The sequence below is a fragment of the Ascaphus truei genome, chromosome 4 (assembly GCF_040206685.1).
Source record: "Ascaphus truei isolate aAscTru1 chromosome 4, aAscTru1.hap1, whole genome shotgun sequence".
NCBI lineage: Eukaryota > Metazoa > Chordata > Amphibia > Anura > Ascaphidae > Ascaphus > Ascaphus truei.
This window is the reverse complement of record NC_134486.1, coordinates 411,161,467-411,182,169: the sequence shown is the minus strand read 5'-3', so window position 1 is coordinate 411,182,169 and position 20,703 is coordinate 411,161,467. Positions and strand designations below refer to the sequence as shown.

Genomic DNA, 20,703 nt, shown 5'->3' with positions numbered 1-20,703 from the left:
GTAAAGGCACAACTACAGAAAATGGGAGCCCTTGGCTCAATGAATATTTTTCTTCGTCAAGAAATTGACCGCATGCAAAAGGTTATCACAATAGTAAGAAACAGCTTAAAAGACCTGAAACTGGCGATTGAAGGCACTATTATTATGAGTGAGGTGAGTACTTTTTTTTAGTCTTAGAGGGAGGATGCAGAATAATATCAGGATGGAGCAAGTGTGCATGTGGTGTAAAACTGCTCATCATTATAGAACAATGTTTTATAATTATTACTGCTTCCTAATAAAAAGGAGAGGGGCTATAGTTACCCTCGCCAGAGACTTCTCTGATGTGCTTTGTTATGGGAAAATGCAACCTGATGTTTTAACATTTTTTACATGGCTTATTACATATGTGTGTAGCCATGTTGTTAAATGGCCTACAATTTTCTCTCATGCTGGCAGTAAGCCTGGTAAGTTACAGGGTTGCCAGCATCAATCATGGAGGTTTGCCCTCACACCCTGGTGAGGTGTCATATGTATTCAAGGGGAGTGGTAACATGCTCTGAGTCCACCGTTAGTGACATCAGAGATGTGCCAGGTTCCTGAGGTATATAAGGCACAGCACTGTCCAAAGTTAGTATGTTCTCAAGGTTAAGCAAAGCAGAAGGCCAGAGTGTACTAGTGAAGCAACTAGAGACACTGCTCTAATTGAGGGCCCAGCAGCAGCCCGGCTGGCTGGGCCTACACTGTGTCCAGGGACCTGGCACAGGAGGTGATTCCACTTCATTAACAGAGCATACCTTTCAAAGGGAAGTACCAGCCAAGATGAGCGGCTGAGTTGCTGGCTGTGAAGGGCAGCTGGCCCATACCACCAATCAATAAAGATGTCCAGTTCTAAATCAACTCCACTGTGTGAGACTGAAGTTACTCTCCAGTGGAAGGCACCACCGAGAAGGAGTTCCTCATCAGAACCATCTCCCTGCGGATGCAGAGATCCTGATGAGGTGGAGGCGCTGCACTGTATGTAGGTAGGACTCATACACGCTACCACAGCTGCCTGTCTGGGTTGACATCCCCACACAACATCATGCGGGAGACTCTGGAGTCCTGTTGCCAACAGGTGCACCGCAAGACACGACCATGTAATGGGGACTGGTTAGACCACAGGGGCCAATGTGAGATTGGGTGGGTCAGCCTTAGCCAGAAAATCCGTTACATGTGTAACAGTGTTTCTCTCACCCGGTGGGAGATTTGGCCATTATTTGTCATGTGGTGCATGATACCTGCTGGTAACAGGAGGGCTGAGTCGTCCGCCAGTGGTAGTGGGGACACAGGAACAGGCTTCTGGGGTTCATACCCCACATATCTATTAAGCAGTGCAGCACCTCCATCTGCCGTAAGCTCCTGGAACTGAAGGTGATCTCCCATGGTAGAACAATTACCTCTCCCCCCAGTAAGGTCACGCACAGATAGCATGGCTACATATGGTATAAGATACCACTGTGTTTTATCTGTGGAGGTGTTTCTTTATTGTCACATTAGCCCATGCACTGTAGATCCAAATATTGCAAATGTCTTGTCTTTTATCCAGAGAATTGTACAGCAAATTGAATAATAAAGGGATATATATACAGGGCTTTACAAATTACCCAAAAAGCTACTAGCTGAACCAAAAAAGCTACTCGCTACCTAGCCCCGCCTCTAGCCCCACCCCTACTTAGAATAATGGAATACATTCCTAATAAGAAATGATAAAACTCACTCTCTGTGGATGTCTTATATTTGATTCAATAAAGTTTTTTATTTTTACTGCGCTTGGTTGATCTTTGGAAAGCTGTGACCGCCGAGTTTTTTTTTTTTTCTCCCTTTATTTCTTGAATAGTTTGCATGTATTGTTATGTTTTGGAATAACATAATTTTTTATTATTTTGCTGTTTTGGTGCTAAATAATTTTTATTCGTGTGTAAAATTAGGCTTTTTAATTATTTTATTGTTGGGGTGTTTAGGTGCTTGTGTATTTCTTTTATTATTGTGTATTTTTGTCCTTAATGATTGGTATTAGGGTAACCATTGAATGCTATTGTGGCTTATCATATCTATATTATATGGGTATGATATACCACTGTGCCAATCAATGGGTAGAGGGTGGGTATAGTGGGTCTAGGGTGGGTGGTTAGGCCTCCTGGGTTGGTAGCGGAGGATGGGGGTTAACCCTTTAAATACTATAGTGGTTATTAATCCCTAAATCATTAAGGGGTTAGGGGTCATTAGATTGTATTTTTTATGTACTCTTGCTGGCAACGGAGGACATGGACCTGCAGTATGTTGATGAGGGTGCCCTTCATTATTGCAGGGGTAAGTAGAAAGTTTTATTTATGCTGGCTGGCTAATGTTTTTTTTTAAATGGGTAAATGAGCTATTATCCATATCTCCATTATCCATTACCGTACTGTATGTGTTGGGGGAGATTGTTGGGGGTAGAGGACGGGGTAGTAGTGTTGTTGTGATTTTGAATGTTTATTGTTGGTAGTGAGGATGGGTGAAGTTGATATTTGGCCCTTGGTGGGTGTTTATACCTACCGGGTGGGTAACAGGAGGGGTTAACCCCTGTATTACCTTAGCGGTATTAACCGCTAAGGTAATTAAGTGGTTAATCCCACCCGCATTCCCCCCCCCCCTCAAGCCTAAACATCCATCAAGGGCCAAATACCACCTTCACCCACCCCGCTACCCACAATAAACACTGGTAGTTAACCCCTTCATTGCCTTAGCGGTCAGCCGATAAGGTAATGAATTTGCCTGTGAATGCATTTTTATTGCATGGGATTCATGCCTGCGGTCTTCGGTGCTGATATTAATGGTTTCAGCTCCGGAGACTCCCGGCATCAATCCGAAGTCCTCTCTCGCTGCCTTTTCAGCAGGTTCTCCCCAGCCTCACGACTTTTTCTGGCGTGAGGATTTTGGGAGAAGCTTGCCATTCTAGAGTCGCAATTAGCCTCGATAAACTTATCGAGGCTACTAGAATTGCACGAGTTTCAGAACCTGCCGATAAGTGCTTATCGCTGCTCACCCAGCGTTGTGTTTTGGACGGCTGAAAAAATGGGCGATTTATGCCTTTATCGCCCACTTATCAAGGCTTACAGAATAGCAGTAGGCATTTTGGCCGAAAAGGCCTAAAATAAGTGGGTTATCGAAGCTTATAGAATAGACCCCTTAATGTGATGACAGTCTGCTATCTATTTGACAATTCAGCATTTTCTAATGGTTGTCTGTTTTATAATGCTTTAAAAGTATTTCATGCAATTAGTATGTTCTTTGGGATTGTGTTGACTAAGTAGAGCAGTAAAAACAAAGTGAACTATCAAATTACACATTTTAACGATAATGTTAACGTTTTCTGTAGTTAATAAATGCTTTATATGAAATTATTTTCCCTCAGAATTTGAGAGATGCCTTAGATAACATGTACGATGCACGTATCCCCAACGTATGGAGAAAGGTATCTTGGGATTCATCAACACTTGGATTCTGGTTCACTGAGCTTGTCGAGAGGAACACTCAGTTCAGCACATGGATTTATGAAGGAAGACCTAATGTATTTTGGATGACTGGATTCTTCAATCCACAGGGTTTGTACTCATGCTACCTGAAGAGTGTTAACATTAAAATTGTAATTAAATTAGTCATGAGTTACTATAGTTCTTTTTTATGGTTATGTCTAGTCCTAGAAATGCTTTCAACCACAAGATAGTGTTCTGATATACATCCCTATTGTAGTCCAGGTTACAGAATATATATATACATATATATATATATAATATATATATATATATATATATATATATATATATATATATATATATATATATATATATATATATATAATTGTTTTACTCACAATATTCCAGCATTTAAACATTGATTGACATCATTGTGTTTTATTACTACAAACATTCCTTGACACAGTATTACATGGGCAGAAATTCAGTGTTTTGAACCCGTACTCAGATTTAATGCAAAGTGCATAACAATAATAATGTCTGTTAATGCGCACAGGAAAAATATTTCTGGATAGACATACAACATAAAGCACTGTCAGTCCCCAGGTGCTTTGAAAACCACTACTATTTGTTGATTTTAGCAGTGCAGTACAAGATGTATTAAATACCAAAGGTTTAATAGAACACACATTAAGAAAAGAGAGATTTAAAATGTAGTGTCAACGATTACAACGTATTAAGATATATCAGAAGAAAAAATATTTTCCCTTCACAATAATGTACCTGTAAGCTATTTGTGGGATTTGGTGAATGTGGAGCATTTGTGGGCTTCAGAGAGGATTTAATTGATGCAGATAGCATAATGAAATGTATCAATTTATGTATCTCTCATCATATTCTCAAGTCTTTTTGGGCATCTTCAAGCTGCCACGTTTGTGCTTGCAGTGGTCTTAACTTAATTAACTTAATTAAAATATATTGAGCTTGAAAACAAATTTCTAAATTTAATGCAGACACTAAAGAACATAAAAGGGAGTAACTGACAGGGGTATGGTGCTAATGAAGAAAACTTGATTTATAGCCGCATAAATCAAGTTACTAACAGAACATATTGCCTCTAGAACTTTCCCCTGTTACTGTCAAGATAGAGGTCAATTCACAAGCAAAATATGGTTATATTTAATAACAGGGAAAAGGGAGTGGGGATAGGGAGTGATCAACTAGAAACCATACTAATAAATGAAATAATCGATGATAATAATAATAGTAATAATTGGCCTTGCCTTGTTATATTCACTTAATTAGGGGTGTGTGTTGGTTGCTTTTTGGTGGTTATCTTATATCCATCTATACTTCACTTACACCTTACTGTATATATAGTAAGGCAGTGCATCGCTCTTGTTATATCCCTCTCCCTTATGGGTGAAGAAGGGTGATATGGTATAACGATTTAACTAGTTACACCTTATAAAACCTAGAGTTAGCACTACTCAATGCTCTTTAGTAAATTCCTATTAACAACATTAATCAGGTGTACTACGGAGTCTGGCTCTTGTTCTATGATGGTTATTGCCATCAATAATGAATTAAGCCATTGATTCCTAATCTCTAACAAGCATTATACTTTGTCTGAGTGTCTATTAAGAAGGGATTATTGGTATATTGTTTCAATATTGTTAGCTTGACTTTTTAATTACTGTTACACTCATATTCGGTAATATATGTTGTAAGTAAATACTATTAAAAGGTGTACAGTTAAGTGAATTCTTTTTCGAGCACACTGTCTAGTGTACTCATCATTTTACTGATATGTTTAATAACATGTTGCAACCCTATTTGTTTTCTGCTTTTTCCCCTGTGGTAGGCGGTACACTTAAACACTTCTAACAGGACCAAGATAATGATAGAGATGTAGAGTAGTGAGCTTAATTGCTTTTGGTGGTATCATAAGCTGGGATACAGTATGTCACACAATATGGTATACTGTTCCACTATTTTCTTTGAATTGGATAGAAACTCTGTAAAATCCTAGAATATGTTGGGTTATCTCTAAGCTAGGCATTGTCACCGGCTACATCTGTATTCACAAAAACATGGAGGGGGCCACAGCTCCAAACACTAAGGCCCGGGCCATAGAGGGGTGGGGAGAGCGGAGGCACGCTCACGCTGAGGCTCACCTGCTGAAGTCAGTGCGATTACATGGATTGCAGGCGAGCCAGAGTGCGCGAAGGGAGCCGGGGGGAGGTGGTTGGAGGCGGGGCAGTGACATCGCTGGGCCAATCGCCCGCGACGCACTGACGTCAATGTCACGGCGCCGATGTCATGGCGCCGTGACGTTGACGCTGCTGTGCTGTGATTGGAGGTTTTCAGCCGACAGCGCGCTGAAAACCAGCTTGGCGCTCGGCTGAAACCTCCAACTCGTCAGCACGCATGCGGACGCTCGCGTGAGCCCCCTCTCAAGGCACCCTCATTGAGGATGCAGGGGCTCAGCGCGGAGCGTCCGCACGCCTCAGCACGGCCTGTCCGTCTATGGACTCGGCCTAAGGGGGTTACTTTTTAAACTGAGAAAGTACCAATCAGGGTGCTATCACATGGAAACTCCCATTAATTTTAATGGGAATTTCCATGCGATAGTCTCCCAATCAGCATTATACCAGTTTAATGAATAGCCACCTATAAAAACACTTTAACCTACTGTATTACTAATTTGCTTCATAATGGGAATAATGTCACCTTTAGGTACGATTTTACTAGCATCTCATTAATTTATTACTTTAACTAACCTCTTTGCATTATTAGGGGGAACACCTCTTTTGCATTTTATTAGCATGAACTTGCGTTATAGTTAACGCAACGCATTTCCAGGCTGAAAACAGCACTTAATAATTATTGTGTTATTGAGCTTTGAAGATGCACGTTAACAGTTAATGAGGCATTAATTTATAGTAGATTAGCACCTCGTTAAATTAATAACAGACCTCTGTGGATCTGGGCCATAGAGAAGTAATCTTCAAAACAAACAGAGGTTATTTAAAGCCAAATACTAACTAATAGGCTGAACCCAATTCTACCAAATTTGATACATATTGATCAAGTAGGGTTTGTCTCTGGAACACAGGCCTCAGATAATACCTGAAAGATTATAAACATCATCGACCATGTACACCTAACAGGTAAGAAAGCTATCTTATTAAGCTTGGATGCGGAAAAAGCATTCGACAGAATAAGGTGGGATTTTCTAGCTCAAACAATGATAAAATTTGGTTTTAGGGGCCCTTTCTTGGAGGGCATTAGAGCCCTTTATAAGACTCCCACCGTGTTTGTCAAGCTTCTGGGAGGAGACTCAAGCCCCATAAAAATTAAAAATGGGACTAGACAGGGCTGTCCCTTATCTCTGCTCCTCTTTGCATTAACAATTGAGCCCCTCGCGGCAATAATTAGGGACTAAATTAACATAAAAGGAATCGAAATTGGAGGGACAAGTTACAAAATTTCCTTATTTGCAGATGATATTATACTAACTATAGCCAATCCTTTAATATCACTACCAATTTTACAGTACCAATTAGATCAATTTGGCAAAGTCTCAGGGTACAAAATTAATAACGATAAGTCAGAAGCACTGAATATATCTCTCCTGGCCCCAGAAATCAAGTTGCTAAATCAAACTTTAATTACAAATGGAGCTCCTCGGACATCAAATATCTAGGAATACAGATAGCAAACTCCTACCAGTCCCTCTATCAAAGTAATTATCCACCCCTTTTTGCAAAAATCAAAAAGGACCTACAGATTTGGAATGAGTACCAGGCTAGGAAGAATAGCATCAGTTAAAATGAATATACTCTCAAGACTACTGTGCCATATCCAGACCCTACCGATTAATATCCCCTTACCTGAGCTCAAAAATATCCAAAATAAAATTTTCCAATTTAAATGGAAAGACAAAAGGCCAAGAGTAGCGAGATCAATAAAGCTGGCACCCAAGGAATGCGGAGGACTGGGAGTCCCAGATATTACATTTTATCATTCGGCCCAACTAAAACAAGTAGTAATCTGGAATAATGACACAGCGAGTTGTTGCTGGCTAGGAATTGAGTCTTTCTACTGTACATGAGCCCTCTCTCCCTCTCGACGACCCTGTGGTCTCAGAGGGGAGGAAAGAAGCTTTTGGATGGCCTTGGCCTGGGAGCCATGAGATGTACATGGAAGATATGGTCTAAAAACAAAGGGAAATATAACCTGTCCTCAATCCCTTCTCTCTTAACTCCTGTATTCGGAACCCCAGAGTTCCCCTGGGCTGCACCCCAAAGGATCTTAAACAATTTAGAGACATCAATATAAAAATAGCAGCCGATCTTGTAGATAAAGGTAAGATCCTCTCATATCAAGACCTCCAAAAGAAAAATCAAACTCAGAACCTGCCAATATTTGGCTTTCTGCAGATTAGACACTTTTTCCAAGCAATATCACAAGGAAAAAAAATTAAAAATGTCAAAATTTAACAAAATTTGAAAAGCTATGCAGAAAGGGTTCATACCAGAGGAGTCTGATTTCAGAAATATACACAGGGATGGCATCGTCAGCAGCAGCTACCAACCATAATGATATGCTAAAATGGGTAGAAGACCTTAACATAGAAATAGATAGAGATGACTGGGAGGATATCTGGGAATCGGCAGCTAAAACATCAATTTGTACAACGACAAAAGAAAAAATATATAAAATGTTATTTTACAGGTACTTAACCCCGAGTAGGCTAAGCCAGATCTTCCCAGGAGCGTCTGATCTCTGTTGGAGGGGATGTGGCCAAAGAGGAGATATGGCACATATCTGGTGGAACTGTCCACAAAATCAAAAATTATGGATTATGATCCAGGAACTGAATCAGGAAATTACAGGGATGGGAATACAGGTTAACCCACTGACCTTTCTCCTAGCCCGACCTATAAAGAAATTCAGACGCCTTTAAGAAAATTAGTTTCATTTATCCTTACTGCGGCCCGGTGCTGCATAGCCGCAGCCTGGAAGAAGATTAATGTCCCATCCAAGCGCACGGTAGTTAGGAGAGTAAACGAGGTTAGAATTATGGAGCAACTCTCAGCAAAACTAAATCAGAAAACAGAACAATTCTATATGATATGGGAGGCCTGGCCTCAGAACTAAGTATTAGGAGTAAAATAAAAATAAAGAACAGATCCCCAAAATATAAATGATCGAGGCTAGTGGTCTGATGGGTGGGGCCGGGGAGGGAGCCGGAGAGGGGGAGAAGACCCCTTCCCTCTCCTCTCCACCTACCTTGGTCCCGTGAGTATCCCCTTCCCTTCCCCCCCTCTCTGCCCCATCTTTCTATTCTTTTCTCTACCTATTCTTTCCCCATAACATATAGGGAAAAACAAGAAGAATATGATAGATAAAGAAAAGTTGTTAAAGGGTTTAAGGGCCAACAAATGTCTTGAAATGATGTCAATACTATAATCGTCTTTTTCGAAAATACCTGGTTCTGGGTATGGAAGAAATGTTGTAAAGAACACGGTTGTATCCTAATAATGTCTACCCCTGTGAAAACCAATACAAATTTCAAACAAAAACAAACAAACAAACAGAGGTTTTTGAGGCTTGAAATGAGATAGTAGCTTTGAAAGTATTCTGGATGCATTATCAGCAAAATACAGGATTGTTACATGTCTTGCAAAATGTCAGTCACTTAGTAAAATAATTTACGTATTCAAGAGGGAGCTGTATTGATCACCATTCTCACAAATTGGGATAGATGCTCTAAGACCATTATGCATAATAACAGAAACCACCAAACTGTAGGATTCAATATAAGAATGAGAACTGAATTAGTTGACACAGCAGCAAAGGTGCTTAATTTTAAGAGAGCAGACTTTGTTCAAGGGGAAAATGCTAGAGGAGGAAACCTTGTAAAATAGGGAGAGTGAGTTGAGAAAAATGGTAAAGACAGAAGAAGCAATACCTGTGTGTAACGGGTTTTCCCCCCCCAATCGCAGATTACACTGTGTGGGTGCAGGAACATACAAGGTTACTCAGGTGTGGTGCATTACCTGTTGGCTCACAGGAGGGCTGAGCTTCCGCCACGGGAACCTGGGGCAATTATATTAGGGGTATTCACATACGATGCAGCGCCTCCACCTGCGATGGCTCCCACCAGAGGGGGAGGGGTTCCTCGCAGGACAATCACAATAACCAAATACACGTGTGAGATAACCAAAGAGCTTTTAGTTGGGAACACAATAACACACTTCATATAACACTTGTCCCTCTCTAGAGGAGACACTAATCACAGCCTATCACACCACTCTACCTATGCGCCACGGCGGACGCCCACACTTTATGCGTCACGGCGGACGCCAATACCTTATGCGCCACGGCGGACACTAACGCTGGTACAAAGAGATCCCTCCCCAGGCCCAGTAACCCCAACCCAATGTCTCGTACTCCCAAGTCATAAACCAGTGTATGTGTGTGACTGCGCAGCCACTATGTCTGTTGATAGGCCTTGTTGGTGCACGTGAGGGTGTGGGTTACCTGCCGAGCACTCCTGTGCTCGGACCTGCAACGGACTTCTCAAAGGGTCTAGGCGAGTTCCTGTACGAGGTCCGGCTCCAACACAGGATAATCCCTCAGGGGCGATCCCACCCTGATAACAGTCCAGCTTGCTCCGCAAGGCACGCAAATTCTTACTCTCCAATAGCTAATGGGACTGATCCCTAACTTAGGGCCTGTCCCTACAATACTTCACTAAGATGACTCAGGGCTATCTGGGGCCTAGGGGAATTGCTGGCCTAGTGCAGAGAGTCACTGACTCCTGCACCCTACCTCCTTCCCCTAGCTGCTCCGGTCACCAACTGACGTGTGCAAAAACCCCGAGAAAAGTATCTATTCCCTGCAAGCAGGGAGCTCCTCCAGCCCTATTGGCTCCCTGGCGTCACATGGGGTTCCCTAATGCTCCTGGTATCTGTAGTCCTTGGCCAATACCTTCCCTGGTAGGCTAGGGCTTCGCGGGCTTACATCTGCGCATGCGCGAACTGACTGGAGTTCTCCCGCACCTGCTCTAACTGCGCATGCGCGAGCTATCTTTCAATGGCGGCGCCCGGCTCCGCTAGCCGCCGGGACCCTAACGACGCGATCGCGGCCTCGGCAACCGGCCCGATCGCGTCCCCGGCAACCGGCCCGCTCGCGTCCCCGGCAACCGGCCGCAATTACAACCACGCGCGGCTCGCGTGCTAGAAGGAGGGGGGTGAGTACGTGAGGGGAGACCTGGCTACATGTGTAATATAACTTTAAACAGGTAAACAGGCGATATTTGCTTATTTTCATACAAAATGTACATATTACACAGAACTGACAAACCAGATCTAAATAACTACATAAAAGTACTGTATATTTTGTAATTACGGTTTGTACATACGAGAAAGGTTAATAGGTATAAAGAGATGTGTTTCTGTGCAATATTGCCAGTGTTCACACCATTCTGGCACTTTAATGGATAAGCCCCTTAATATTTGTTCTGCCTATTTATGAAAATGTGGATACGACTTCCTTTAGTATCAACTTTTTGATTTTGTTCATAAAACAATGATGGCCGATTATTCAGTGTACTTACAGTAAAATAACAGGTGCTCCTTCTTCCTATGAAATTATATTTCTTAAGGGCAATCATGAATCATAAATGTTGTTTTAGCCTTTTTGATGCCACGGGCACTTTTAGTGCATTACTGAGATATCAATTGCCCTATAAGGCTAATTTATACTGTTCTATTTCCGTCTGTTATTTTTCAGGGTTTCTGACTGCAATGAGACAAGAAGTAACTCGAGCACACAAAGGCTGGGCTCTGGATACTGTTACAGTACATAATGAAGTATTAAAACAAGTGAAAGAAGAAATAACTGCACCACCTGCTGTATGTATTTTATGTAGATTTATTTTCATCACTGGCATGATAGGATTAACGTTGTCCTCATCACTGTTTAGTAAACAATGTGCCTATTTTCTATATAAGGAAGTGTAGGCAATGCATGTACAGATGCAGCGGCCATTATTCGATAATTTCTCGGCGCCGTTTTTGTAAAGGCTGCTGAATTCCACATGGCATTCACTCGTTAATCTTCCGTGAAGGCTGTCAATCACACGCATGTTTACTGTTGTTGATTTTCTGTGATTACTGTGATTGTGATTTGTTTGGGTGCAGTTCTGCGTGTTTCTGCCAGATGGCAAAAGTGAATCCCTTTGCACAGGTCAACCAGTGAGTTGTGTGTGGTCAATTTTCAGGTGTTTAAAAACTAGATAAAAAGGGTGGCCACTTGTCGCAGGAGACCAGGTTGATTAACACCTTTTTATACCGAGATCATTGATTGAGCAAAGCAAGGAGGTAAAATAAATTATAATTTATTTCAGGAAAAGACATACTGTACACACAATGTAACACAATGTACAGGGTTAACACACTTACTGGGAATAGGGCTAACGGATAAATCTATCCTCTAAACGAAATTCACAAAAATGACCTCTGTAGGAGCCCTTTTCCTTGACCGGTAGGTACTCACGAAAGTCCTGGAATGTCCTGATTTTGGCATGCAATGCCAACCGCGACCGATACGTTCTCAAAAGCAGGACTTAGAAACTTTTCTGAATTGAAAATCCTTGAAGCTGGCTCGCGTCTATTCTGTACAGAGCATTTTTTAATTTGCCGCTGCTGGTTTGGCGCTTAGAATCTGTGCTCCTGATTAGCTGCAAGCCCTCTTAAGGGTTTCAGGCTCTCATTCACCAACCTCTACAGCCTATCAGAGCGTGGGAATTTCCCTGCCAGCCAATCACCGATTTGCCGGGATTGTAAAAGCTGGGCGGGCACCTTTTTTCAGTTTTTTCAGTCTGTAAAGGGGCATGCGCCAACCATTCACCTCTGCCTCTTTGCCTCTACTGTCGGTAGTAGTTGGTAAAGCCCAAGAAGTGTTGTACGGCCTTCAGTGTCGAGGGACAATCCACGACCACATGGCAAGGCCTGTATCCGTTATGTTGTAACATAGATAGATCGTAGTGGTCTGATGAAACTGACATTTCTCCAACTTTAGCGAATAGGTGATTCTTTCGCAGACATAGAAGTACCTGTTTAACCTGACCCAGATGTTCCTGTACGAACTTGGAGAAAATTAGGATATCATTAAGATAGACAATGACAAATTGGCCATGGAGGTCCCTGAAAATTAAATTACAGTAGCAAAGTCCTGGAATACTGCTGGAGCATTAGAAAGGCCGAATGGCATCACAAGGTATTCATAGTGTCTGTACCGGGTGTTGAAAGCAGTCTTCCATTCGTCCCCCTGACGGATTCTTACTAGATTGTAAGCTCCTCATAAATCCAGCTTGGTGAAGATTGTGGCACCCTGCAGTTTGTCAAGGAATTCGGAAATTAACGGCAAGGGGTACAGATTTTTTATAGTAATTTTGTTAAGGCCTCGATAATTGATGCAGGGTCTTTTTTCTTTACAAAGAAAAACCCGGCTTTTGCGGGAAAAGAGGATTTCTGGATAAACCCTTCTGGATGTTCTCAGAGATGTATTCTTTCACGGCCTTTGTTTTAGGGAAGATAATGGTTAAGAAACCTCTCGCGACAGAACTGAACTGGGCAGTATATTGATGGGGCAATCAAATGGCCGGTGGGGTGGTAGTTCCTCCGCTTGTGCTTTATTAAAGATGTCCCGGAAATCGGAGTAGATTTCAGGTAAGAGGGTATTTACCTGTTCAGGTAGAGAAACCCTGCATATTTTTTGTAGAGGAACTGAAGCAGTTCTTTAAGCATTGAGGACTCCATTGGAATGGATCCGCATCATTCCAGTCTATGCGAGGGTTATGTAATTGGAGCCATGGAAGTCCAAGCATGACGTTGACCGTGGAAGTGTGGATGACGTCCCATTGGATCATCTCGGTGTGAACCTCTCCTGTCCGCAACTGGAATGGGATGGTATCGCGTGATTTCAAAGCGTGCTTTCAGTCACAAGAAACTGTATGGTGCTCCAACATGAACCACTGGCTAAATAGCCCAAGACTATAAGCATATAAATTGTGTCCCTGGAGGTCCCAGACAGTCCAGACCGAAATACTCCAACCCTTGCAATAAACCACTTCCACTAGATACCGATTAGCTGGAAAAGATCCCACTGCAATAATGTGGGACCTTCACTGGCTAGTGACCAGACATAAACACCGGTTGGGTAAGTATAGGTGTATACAAATAAACAGGTTGGAGTGACTTCGTTTGGATATTCAAAGCGTGCTTTGCACTGCCCACATTGTCATGAAGGCGGCACCTGGAGGTGGTCCCTGTGGTGTCTGTCTTCCTAGCGCGTGGCGCCTGCGCGCAGGTTGCGGCTGACGTGTGTCACCTGTGACGTCGCGGGATATGTCACGGGGGCGGAGCCTGGAGACGAGGTGTCTCCCTTATAGCTATGCGGCCCTTAGGCGCAGGTAGTGCTTACATGTCTCGCAAGATACGTGACTGGGGCGGACCTTACGACGATCCTCACACCGGGAGAAATACAAAATCAGATCTGGTGGTCTACCTCAGAAATATGCCCAGTTCATCTTTAAACACCACATCAGTTTTGAGCTGTACAGCGAGTGGACCCAAAATGTAAATTATGAAGGCAATAAATACAAGAAGGCTCTTCCAGCAAATTTAAGGAGAACAATTATAGAGGAAATGAAGTGCAATTTTAAAGCTACCAGTCTTCTTATAAAAACCGTGAGAGACAGCATCAAAAATTTTAATTTCATTGTTTAATGCCTATTTTCTATTTCGCATGTCTGGAGTTTGGCAAAGAGAACATGCAGGAAACTTGGTGCAGGAAATTCTCCCAGCAAAACTGCCAGGTAAGACACAGTTCTCAAATCCATTCATGCCACGTCCCTTCCCCTCAAATCCCCCAAAACCTAATGTACTTTAAAACCTCTAGTCCTAACGTAAAGTGCTGTGGTTCATGCCATGCATGCTTTGTCTCCTCCAACCCCCTTCAAAAACTAGAAGATACAGTGTAACAATGGACTGTACTGGCATCATGGTTTAATACTGTAGTTTTGTCATGTGTACAGTAGTCACAATGTACTGTAGTTATAATGTAGTGTTCCCCATGTCATGCCCTTTCTCCACAAACCCCCCAAAAATCTTGATTGCATAATGTACGGTGCGATTGTAAATATATAATATTGTCTCTTTCTTTACAGACCAAGATGTCCAAGAAGCACGAGCCATTGCGAAGAAGAAAAAGACAAGATTGTAAATTTGAGGAAGAGGCGAATTTGTATTCTTGTATTATTCTTTTTCCTTTATTATCCTGTACAAATAAAAAATTTCAACCTTTCAATATACTTTTTGGTGTTTGTGTTTTCACGATTTAGACACGTACAGTAGTACTGTACATACAGTACTAAAGGCATTTAAATATACTGTATACTGTATAAATATCTCGTTGATATATTGTACAGTACTGTATACAGTATAAACATCTTGCAAATAAGATGCATTTACTGTTTAGATACAATTACACTTACAGTAGCACTATCCTGCACATACTATACATACTGTAATATAACGTTGTAAAGGCATTTAAATAAATATAATACTTCAGTACTTTATTTATAGCACTACTGTAAGTTTATTTAAGTACTAAAAGCAACTTGATTTCAAGATTTATAAATACGGTATGTCAGATATTTATTTTTACACACACATATATAGATATATATATATGTGCATATATGTATGTATATGTGTGTGTGTAAGTAAAAGCAGATACTAGCACTCCTGTAAAATCACAATAGGGTCTGGTGCTAAGGTCATAAAATAACATAAAACATACTTTACCACCAAGGCAGATGTTAAGGGAGACGGCAGCACTCAGATGTAGAGCAAAGAAACTTGTATTCCAAAGGTAAGACACAAAAATCCATCCAATCAACATTGCCTCAACATTTCTGTGAGATTCTTAAAGGCCCATCGGGCTAACACTAAGAAAAGGAAGGATCCAGCGCTCTACGGATTTTGCAAAAATACCACATTTTATTGCGCCATACACTATTCAGTTTGAATGGGACTGCAAGAACCCCCGCTGTGTTAATCCGATGGGCCCTTAAGAATCTCACAGAAATGTTGAGGCATGGTGAGGCATTTACTGTGAGACTGCCGCAGAATTTCCCAGGCAAGAGTTCTAATACTGGTGGCTGCATCTGTACACTATGCAAATCTATAAAATACGTTGCATTTACTGTTTATATACACTTACAGTACAGTGAGGAAATGCACTGTATTTTACTGTACAGTAATGTAATTCTGAACAAGGTTACATAATGACTCGCATGCGCAGAAATGTGATGACACGCATATGCAATTCAACAAGGTTCCAATTTGACATACACACATGCGCAGAAATGTGATGACACGCATATACGTTTCAACAAGGTTCCAATTTAAGATAAACGCATGTGCAAATTATATATTTTAAATTCGGAAGGAGAACAAAGTTGTATTTTTGTATTATTTGGTATTTTCTTTACTATATTATCCTGTACAAATAAAACATTTAATTTATTAAAAATACTTTTTGCTGTGTGTGTTCATATTTTAAATCTTCTACAGTTCGAGAATTTTTGTATGGCTAAAAGCTAAGGAGCTTTAGAAAGAACTTCTTTCCCATGTACTGTACTGTATACAGTATTTTTAATCTTCAAATTATAACTACAGTACACACACACTCAAAGTACTGTACGGGAATAAAAGACAGGTTGAATTGCAATTAGATTTTTTAAGACAACAACTCGTGATCGCCCACATGAGTTTCTTGACGGTATTGCAGACAACGCTAAAATGCAATTTTCTGCACTCTTAACGCGGGAAAAAGCCAAGAAATCTCGAACCAACACGGGGTTTGCAAAGGAATACAACCCGTGAAATGATCGGATTACGGCCGCTGCATCTGCAGATGTTATGACAGATGACTGGCTTTGGCAAAATTAAATCCTACATTTATTATCCCAAGTGCATCAACAAAAAACACAAGCTTTTCCTCAGCCAAGCTGCAGCAAAAGACAGGACAGCATTCTAAAGTATTGAGTTTTCGTAGGCCAAAGTCCAGCTACCTCAGCGTGTGGAAGTCTATATACATGTAGCGGGTATTCCCCCCCCCCCAATCGCAGATATGGTGTGGGTGCGGAGAACATACGGTGTTACCAGGTGTGGTGCATATACCTGCAGGCTCACAGGAGGCCTGAGCCTCCGCTAGTGAGAGCCTGGGGTGAATCCTCTGGAACGGTCTCGGTTTCAGCGCCTCCACCTATGTAGGATTCTATGGAAATGTAGAATGACCCTAACATAGGAACCCACCCAGAAACCACATACACCAGTATTATGGATAACAGGTTTACTGAATGAACAAATGATATCTCTTACATAACAATTATACTCATAACATCACAGAGTTATAACATCACACCCAATAACATGTGTCCCTCTCTAGAGGAGACACTACTGCGTCACACAGGACGCTTTCCCAACACCAGGTGATCCCACCCAGTGTCCATAGAACCCCCACCCAATGTCCCGCACTCTTGCAGAGAGGCAATGGGTGACTGCGCAGTCACTATTATACTAAGGGCCCATTGGTGCACTTGTATATGTATAGTACCTGCCGAGCACTCCGGTGCTCGGAGCAACAACAGCTTCACAAAGGATCAGTCGTTCTGGATCCCGTCTGATCCGGTCCGATGAATCCTTGCTTGGGGTCTGCCAGGGGCGATCCCACCCTGGAGATAGTCTCTGTTCTCTGGGTATTGACTTACACCCAGACCTCCTCACTGGAACTGCAGCATCCGCTGATCCCTATCTAACACTGGCACTACATGACACGGTCCCTAACCAGGGCCTGTCCCTGTAGCACCACAAACTGGGGAGTGAGGACCTACCTGGGACCTAAGGGGTTAACTGGCCTATCTCGCCCCCCTAGCTCTTCCCGGTCCTGACTCTAACTAACTAGCACCTAGTACTTGCAGTAACGCACTGCCACTTACTTGGTACGTACAGCAAACGTGCTGCACCACACTGTGCCTGCCTGCCAGACCTCACAGCACTGACAGCCGTGACTCTGACAAGACAGCACTCACACTAAGGGCAGAGTCCCTAACTGGGGCCGTCCCTTATCAATTGCCCACTAACCTGGTGGGGAGTTGGGGCCTACCTGGGAGAGGGGGGGACCTTATGCGATGCAAGAGCTTCACTCGCTCCCTGCACCCTTCCTTCCCCTTCTGCTCCGCTGCTCCAACTGACTGCGTAGCTGCAAGCCCAAACAATGTATCTCCTTTCTCCCTCTAGAGATCCTTGACCCTCATTGGCCACACTAAGGCACCTTGGCCCTAAGCCTCATGGGAGTTGTAGTCCCGCAGAGGCTGCAAACATATTGGGGCTGCGTGCGCGCCTTCCCTGCACCTGCGCGAATCCCTAATGGCCGCCACAACCTCTCCTGAACTGTCCCTGCACTCACGCGACTCTCTGCGCATGCGCGAGCTACCTGGGGCTCTCCTGATTCTGGGTCATCCCTGCGCATGCGCGAGCTAATGCGCAATAGTGGTGCCCTCCTCGCCCGGCGCCGGGAGCCCTGTGACACGCGTGCGGCCTTGGCAACCGGCCGTACGCATCCCCGTCAACCCCTGAGCCGGGGCCTGACCGCCCTCACCCCTGCGATCGCCGCGCGGGGCCGCCATTTGACTCGGCTCCACCCGCGATCGTCAGCAAGGTGAGGGGGGTGCTGACAGGCTGGGGAGACCTGGCTATACTCTCCCCCTGGTGGAAAATCCAACATCCCCGCTTGGGGAACGACATCACTCGACATAAAAGTTATATAATCAAAATGCATTTCATCGAAAATACAACTTATCACATGGTCTTGAAACATCAGGGTACATGGCATATCACACACAGTAATACTCGAGGCCAGCTGAGCATCAGCTGCTTGCTGAGACCATTTGTGGGGTGCCCCTAACTGATCAGGTGGGGGTACCTCACTTTTGCGTCCGTGAGCCTCCCCCAGAAAAATCTCCTGTTGAGCACACTCTGGGGTTACAGTTACCGGTTCCGTACTACTTCCTCCCCCTGGTGGAAGGAATAGTACAACATCTCTTAGCCAGGCCTTTACCCGGCCCTCCGCGGCATGGATGCGGTAGGCCAGGAGGCCAGGACCTTTCCCGCGGTCCACTACGTGGTGAATGGAGCGCTCCTTTTTGGGCTTAAAGGAGGCAGCTTTCCCTGAATCCCTCTTTCCACAGTCTTTATCCCTACATACTGGTGAGGCTTCCACTGGGAAGCGTGCAAGGGGCCATGTCTCTTTCGGCAAAGTCTCTGTTTCACCTGGCAGGGGGTAAAGGGTAGATACCTAACCACTGCGGTGATTCACGGTGGCCAACAGGTCCTCGGGGACGCTGTCAGTTCCCACCTCGGCTGTCTCAGGACCTGTCCCCGGCACTTCTGGGGCAGTCCACTTACTGACTGGAACCTCAGGAGCGTTAGATCCCAGTCCTGGGACCACTGATGTCGGAGTGCACGGGCTCACACGCAGATCCGGAGCCGGTGTAAAGTAAGGAGGTTCCTCACCACTCCACTGGCTTGCGATGGGTTCCTCTTCATCTGGAACACGGGCAGGTAGGTATGGGTCCACTCGCACCACTGGACAGCTACCTTCTAAGGAGGACACCTCCGCCAGGACGCGATGCAGAGGGGAGCCATTCGCCCTGGTGACCAGACTTAAGGAGCTATCATGCTCCGCGGTCACCTGGAGGCTCACCCCCAACACCCCTGGGGCAGTCGACTCACCCTTGTCTTCGTTAGGTACTGGTCCCAAGCCTAGGACCGATGGTACCATCGTAGTATGTCGGACTGGCCGTTGTAGGGCACACGGGCCCACAACAGGCTCTGTATCCGCCGAAATAGTTGGTTCGATGATTTCACTAGAGTGGTCCACCGGCAGGCGCATCACCACGAGTGGTTGGTCGCTGGAATCAACAAAGGAAGACGGTGGTATAGACACCTTACCCTGTGATTCCTCTGTCTCCTCTGTATCACCGCTCGGGTGGTTCGCCGGTAGGCGCATCGCTACCGATGGGACTTCAACCTCTTCCCCGGAGGATATCACGATAGTATCCTCCGCACGGGAGTCACCGGGGTCTTCTGCGATACAGCCAGTGGTTGTTGGTACGAAACTGGTGTGCTCCGGTACCTCCACTGCGGTCATGCTCTTCTCTGCCAATGGTTCGCTTGGCTCCTTAGCTGGCTCTGTAGGCTGGGGTACAATAGGCATCAAGAAAATTGCACCACAGCAATCACATTTGGGCTCCCACGCCAGTGCGCCTCTAGAACAGTCTCAGGTGGGGCTAAAGCACTGTATACATGGTTCCCCATCCACCTCGGTGGTCTTGAAGTCTATTGGTAACTGGGACAAAGTAGCTACCTCGCTATAGGCTTCTTGCAAGCAGGGACACATTAGTGCAAGGACTTCAATTTCTGGCGTTCGCCAGGGCACATACACATTAGGGTGTATCCCCTGACAGTCTATCTCATCTTCATACATCATCTCATCCTCAGAGAACAAAGAGTCTATTACGGCGTCAACGTATGGTTGAAGATAACAGTGCTTGCTCCCCCTGGTGGAATCTGAAGGAAGGGCACTTTCTACAAGGGAGTGGTTTCGGCTCTGCACTGAGTCACTCACACCACAGGGGAGGGGCTCTGATTTTCGCACCAAACCCGGACAGATTGTTGCAACATCTTTCTGTGCAGGTTGGCAGTCAGCAGCACGTGCGCTCTCCTGATTTGGCGGGAGACGCCATTTTGCTGGGACTGCGAAGACTAGGGGGTACCCCTCAGACGGGGCCCCGGGCATAAACAATGCGGACGGTGCCTCTGCCAGGCATATATCTGCAGTGTGGGTTACCACAAAAAGTATGGTTTTCCATGTGGACGTGGGATCTTGTTCTTCATCTAAGACACATGAGTACGGCCACCCAGAAATTTTACACATATACTCCCGGACCTTGATTGTGGGTATAATTGCGGGAATGCCTCCTACCGCCACTACCTGGCCAGGTTCTAGATATTGCCTCAAAGCCCAGGCAAGTACCTCGTGTCCGGACTTTACAAACATGGTGACAAAAATAGGAATGGGA

At 44.1% G+C, this 20,703-nt stretch overlaps 1 protein-coding gene across 4 annotated transcripts in view; it reads left to right on the top strand.

The window, feature by feature from the left end:
* Nucleotides 1–20,703, top strand: part of DNAH8 (dynein axonemal heavy chain 8) — a 1,091,167-nt gene that overhangs the window by 1,063,763 nt on the left and 6,701 nt on the right. For all 4 annotated transcript variants that reach the window (XM_075598772.1, XM_075598771.1, XM_075598773.1 and 1 more), the window contains 3 exons: nt 1–153; nt 3,416–3,605; nt 11,283–11,404. In XM_075598772.1, the coding sequence (XP_075454887.1) occupies nt 1–153; nt 3,416–3,605; nt 11,283–11,404 (465 nt within the window). The remainder of the gene's footprint in view (nt 154–3,415; nt 3,606–11,282; nt 11,405–20,703) is intronic.